The sequence below is a fragment of the Coregonus lavaretus genome (assembly GCF_964263955.1).
Source record: "Coregonus lavaretus genome assembly, chromosome: 7".
Taxonomy (NCBI): Eukaryota; Metazoa; Chordata; class Actinopteri; order Salmoniformes; family Salmonidae; genus Coregonus; species Coregonus lavaretus.
This window is the reverse complement of record NC_139994.1, coordinates 21,229,740-21,235,739: the sequence shown is the minus strand read 5'-3', so window position 1 is coordinate 21,235,739 and position 6,000 is coordinate 21,229,740. Positions and strand designations below refer to the sequence as shown.

Below are 6,000 nucleotides of genomic sequence, written 5' to 3'. Positions count from 1 at the left end.
ATGATCTGGCCTCCACAATCACCCGACCTCAACCCAATTGAGATGGTTTGGGATGAGTTGGACTGCAGAGTGAAGGAAAAGCAGCCAACAAGTGACCAGCATACGTGGGAACTCCTTCAAGACTGTTGGAAAAGCATTCCAGGTGAAGCTGGTTGAGAGAATGCCAAGAGTGTGCAAAGCTGTCATCAAGGCAAAGGGTGGCTACTTTGAAGAATCTCAAATATAAAATATATTTTGATTCGTTAAACACCTTTTGGGTTACTACATGATTCCATATGTGTTATATCATAGTTTTGATGTCTTCACTATTATTCTACAATGTAGGAAATAGTAAAAATAAAGAAAAACCCTTGAATGAGTAGGTGTGTCCAAACTTTGACTGGTAGTGTATATCATAGAGGTCTCTCTCTTTCTTTGTCAAAAGACACCGCTGTCTTTCTATCTCATGGAAGTTTCTGAATTAAGGACAGGTCTGTTTTATTTTTAGGACAATCCGTAACCCTGATTGCAGGCTCTATTTATAACAAGTAAAAAATGGAAGCTCTGCTGCTGCCTCCTGGAGAAGAAAATAAAATAAAGATTCTGCCACTGCCACTCTACCACTGTCAAATGAGCTATTGATCCCAGCTGTTATGCAGTTGTTGTTTTTTTGTAGATTTTTTTCAAATGAACTAATTCCTTTTATCTCATTCTTAGATGGAAGGTGTGCCTCCCCCTTGTCCTCGCGGCCCCAGACCCCTTCCAATGGCCTGGCTTATGATCCGCTGGGTTGGAACCCATGTCGCTTGATGAGAACTGGGAGTCAGTGCTACATGTTTGACCAGGAGGAGGTAGGATGAATACCTCCATCTTGTTCACAAGAGACAAGCACATGCTGGACATGGAACACAACCACAGTCCTGCTGATTTTCATTTCTCCCTAGCTCTTAATTGGTCAGTGAATCTATTTGATTGACTAGAGAGTCCACCTGATTGGTTGAGAGTCCACATTGATCTCTGAAGTATTTACCTTAATGGGTATGGTGCACCTAACCCCTGTTTGGATCGGAGTATTGTTTGTTTTATATAGATCATTTGAGTATCCAGGCTAGGTCCTACTTTATTCTGTTACCTATTAAAGGTGATGTGTTTAAACGTTATAACGCTACTAGAGAGTCCATACACCAGGCTACCTAGGTCTTTATCAGTCTCCGATTGAGAGACGGGCGAAAAACAAGGTACCGCAGTGGCAGCTAGGACAAGTTGTATTGAGTGTGGTGTCATATGGGCAGCCCAATTCTGATATTTTCCAACACTAATTGTCTTTTGTCCAAATTGTCTTTGGACCTGTCACATCAGATCTTTTCACATCAGAGCTCATTCAGAGCTGATCTGATTGATCAAAAGACCAATTAGTGAAACACATATCAGAATTGGGCTGCCTGTGACCTAAACGCAGCCATAGAGATGTACATCCACATCAGATCCCTAGCGCTGTTTAATTATAAAATTATGTTTCTATTAAGTTCTATATGTTTCCATTAGGTCAATGTGGGGGTTATTGAATGATTTTGTTAATAAGAGGTGTCTCATCAAGTGGTTATGAGCAGATTTAAGGAATAGCTAGTGTAAAGAACTCCCCCCATATACAGACTGATGAAATTAGTACAAGCTAAAGCATTGATGATGCAATGCAATGTATCAGTGTTTTATTCGTTCGGAGTAGGAAAGTGGAAGTGGACAGATTTGTGGAATAAAGTAATTCATTGAAAAAGTCGCTCATTGAAAAGATAAATACATTTCCACTCGGGGTAGGCGCAGCTTGATACAACACAGGCCCTTCAATAACGGAGCAGTCCACATGTGAGAGCGGATGTCCCAAAACTAGCCACTGGAGGGAGACGTTATTCAACAATTCAATGAGATATCCCGAAATAATAACTCCTCTTCTTAATTGATACTCTTGCAAAGACACCAATCCCCACCCACCCCCCAGTCCTCCAAAAAGTGTCAGGGAGTCACTTTCTTATTGTAAATTTAACCTGATATGATCGTAATCATACACAGATGCTTCATATGAATTGTTTTATGAGCTATAGACCCGTGTAGCTCAGTTGGTAGATCATGGTGTTTGCAAAGTCAGGGTTGTGGGTTCGATTCCCACGGGGGGCCAGTATGAAAATGTATGCACTCACTAACTGTAAGTCGCTCTGGATAAGAGCGTCTGCTAAATGACTAAAATGAAAATGAGAGGAATCCCTCTCACCTTTTTCTTTAGTGTGTGTCTGGATAGGATGGGGATGAAATTAATCTATTGATCTGAGTACATAGTATACAAACATTGATTATAGTTAATTATTAATTATAGTCATACAAAACATCCCCAATATGTTTCACTCACTGCACGTACTGGGGTAGTGCATTAAAAAAAATATGTGCTATACTGTACCTGTGAATAAAGGAAAAAAGCTATTTCACTTAGATTCAACTTAGTAAATCTTAAGTCAATTGGGATGACAATTTATCATTGCTAACGTTACCTGAGCTACACTTTTTTGTGTGTTTTCTGCCATTTACTATGACACAATATAACAATGCCAATGTCATTACGCTCTCTCTAAACTTGAGCACTTTCTGGTGGTGCAATTACCAGTGCTGTTTCACGTCACCTGTCTGGGGAAATACCTGGGGGAGAAGGTATTTCGAACCACACACGCTTGTCCTTTCACTGTCCTTTAGCCAAGGGCTCTTTGCCCTAGCTAACAGCAGAAACCACTAAACATAATGTACAGTAGCTCTTCAAGTTTGTTGAGGTTGTGCTGAGCCATCTACTTTTCTCTCTGTGGTATTTCATGATGTCAAACAACTATAGTAAAATTATCTCAATGCAATATGTCAGATGTAATATTTGAACTCAATGCAATATTTGGGAAAATGTCACAATTTCAGAGTCACAGGATCAACAAAGCTACTAGTGTTTACAGAGAGGATAGGGGACATAAGAACGGCTCACAAATGAAATATAACATTTAATACAGTATGTGCTGCATGGTTTTGGAGGTCGCAGTAACCTACAGTATATGATAAATTAATATTTTTAGATACAAGGTCAGAAGGACTGATATTAAAGGGATATTTGCATTTCTGAAGTGTACATAGTTGCTAAAGAGACTTGAGTTGCCTCCGCTGTCATGATTTCATAATTGTAAATGACACAAGACTGATGGTTAGTAATACAATGAATTACATTAAAGCTATGGTCTTGGATTTGGAAATCTGTTCAATGGTAATTTAAATGGTAATTTAAATTAATGGATATTTATTTACCCATTGATTCCTAAAGAATATAACTTATAAATGCATCATGAGCTTAGCACAACCTCCTTTCTATATAATAACCCACATAAGTTATTGAATGACATAAGATTCCATTGTTTAAAAGCAACAAAAACATAAACAATGTACATTTTCTAAATGTGTAAAACGATCATGTGGATGTCACAGACTGTCAAGAGTTTGTGCTGTCTATGAATTTGAGAGAAGTTACATTTCCCTATCCCCATCCCTCAGCTGTATACCAATACACGTGGCAGTTTGTTTTATTAAATACCAGAATGTAGCTTTAATGCCAACCTACTATTCACTTTGTTAACTATTTGTTTCACACAGAGACAAAGTGCTTCTGGGTAAGGCTTTGAGTGTTGAAAAGGAACTTGACCTCTCACCTCTGTAAACCACATTGGGAATGTGTTGTGCTAGCCTTTACTTTCAGTGTGGGTGGAAAATGCCCTTGGTCCTTAAGACAGATTTCAGTAGGGACGTTTTGAGCTTTATTATGTTAAATACTGTACACATATTAAGTCATATGAAGGTAACTGAACATTTTATACCATGAAATGGACACAAATAAAAATATGTAGCTGTGTTACACAACTAACTTTTTCTTATACAGTATATGCTCTGGTTTGATATGATCATTTAGCATAAATGATATTATCCATAGTTTAAGATCCTGTGCAATCACTTTTTTATTGCAGGACAACAGCTCAAGAAAGTGAGGCTTTAGTGCCCAACACAAGTGATTTATACAGTATGTAGGGGAAGTGCTAGGAGGAAGGATGGACGGGTGTGGAGTGACCAAGGTACAATCTGAAGAGATGGGTTTTCAGCCTGACTTTGACCTCTCTGACCCTCTATTCTTACCGTAGGTTCACCCTTTACTGATGCGTGAGCGTCGCTCAGGCTCTCAGCGCAGTGAGCGCACCAAGCTGCTCCGAAGGACAGTCAGTGTGCCGGTGGAGGGGAGACATCAACACCCCGAGATAGGTATGTAGAACATATACCGGAAAGATTTGTACTGGATAACAAAGTGCAAACTATGTAAATGCATTGCAGTTCAATAGCACCAATTCAAATACATTGTTTTTCATTTTTCTGGATATCTGCAAGCTCTCGTTTAGTACATGCATCCTTGCAGTTCCCAAGCCATTGTATTTGTTAGGAGTCAATTTAAATACACCACTATGAAAGCATACGGTTGGATACCCTTAGTCTTTGCATTCCTTCTCTGTGCCTTTTTATGTGTCAATTAAATCAAAATATAAATAATAAACCCTCATTAGCTCACATTCATGTTCACACCTTAAATAAATATGAAGTGCCCTCTTGCAGTTTGGAGTCTTTTGTTGTTGAAGTGATGCATTGACATGATGCGCTATGTCAAACAACACTTTGACGATATTGGTATTTGTCAGGTTCAAAATATTCAAACTATTTTTCATTATACTACTGTGCTGGAAGCATAAAATTGTTTAATTATTTAAATAGATTTGTATTCAAACTGCACCATTAAACAAGCTAAGGGGGCGGCATTCCCTGACGGCTGGTGGAGAGAAAATCTCCTTTCCACTGCTCAATGTTGGCATGTACCTGTATGCCGTACTCATATACACTGATGAAGACATGCGTATGGATAACAATCATTTAAACTGAATGAAATGCCTATGATTGTATCTTTAAGAATATATCTATTGGCTTTGTTGATATATTTGTTAATACTCTGTACATTAGTTGGTGGGTCGTTCCACCAATTTGGTGCCTTTTGAGAAACCGAATTAGCATAATAAAACAATCCCCATAAACATTTGTCAGTTTAAGCTAGAGATATCTGGGGGGGTTTTGCACTGGATGCAACTAAATCCACCGCATCCACCGATGTTGCACTTCTGCATCTGCGGTGAAAGGTGACAGAGCTAGAGTGGTGTTTGTCAGACCATGAGATATCCCAATAATCGGTCTTCTCACAAAATCATCTGTAGCATCCGAACGGTTTGGCCTACAAACTATTATTCCTCTGATGAGACTCTCACGTACACGGTGTTCCCCGTTTTGCTCAACGACCCACACAAGCGTCTTTGGACTCGCCTGAAGTCGGTACAGCCGATCTTCCTACTTCTGTCTGTAGCATCCAAACAGTTTGGGCTACAAACTAATATCCCTCTGTGGAAAGGTGAGACTCTCATGAACACATACAGTTGAAGTTGGAAGTTTACATACACTTAGGTTGGAGTCATTAAAACTCGTTTTTCAACCACTCCACAAATTTCTTGTTAACAAACTATAGTTTTGGCAAGTCAGTTAGGACATCTACTTTGTGCATGACACAAGTAATTTTTCCAACAATTGTTTACAGACAGATTATTTCACTTATAATTCAATGTATCATAATTCCAGTGGGTCAGAAGTTTACATACACTAAATTGACTGTGCCTTTAAACAGCTTGGAAAAATCCAGAAAATGATGTCATGGCTTTAGAAGCTTCTGATAGGCTAATTGACATTATTTGAGTCAAGTGGAGGTGTGCCTGTGGATGTATTTCAAGGCCTACCTTCAAACTCAGTGCCTCTTTGCTTGACATCATGGGAAAATTAAAAGAAATCAGCCAAGACCTCAGAAACAAAATTGTAGACCTCCACCAGTCTGGTTCATCCTTAGGAGCAATTTCCAAATGCTTGAAGGTA

General features: G+C 39.0%; 1 protein-coding gene across 1 annotated transcript in view; it reads left to right on the top strand.

Annotated features, from left to right (window-relative positions):
- Positions 1-701: 701 nt before the first annotated feature.
- Positions 702-6,000, top strand: part of LOC311132257 (ras/Rap GTPase-activating protein SynGAP-like) — a gene marked incomplete at its 3' end in the record, with an annotated part of 72,739 nt that continues 67,440 nt past the window's right edge. Inside the window, exons 1-2 of the mRNA XM_084165491.1 lie at positions 702-830; positions 4,188-4,305. Of these exons, the coding sequence (XP_084021617.1) occupies positions 789-830; positions 4,188-4,305 (160 nt within the window). The 5' untranslated portion in view covers positions 702-788. The remainder of the gene's footprint in view (positions 831-4,187; positions 4,306-6,000) is intronic.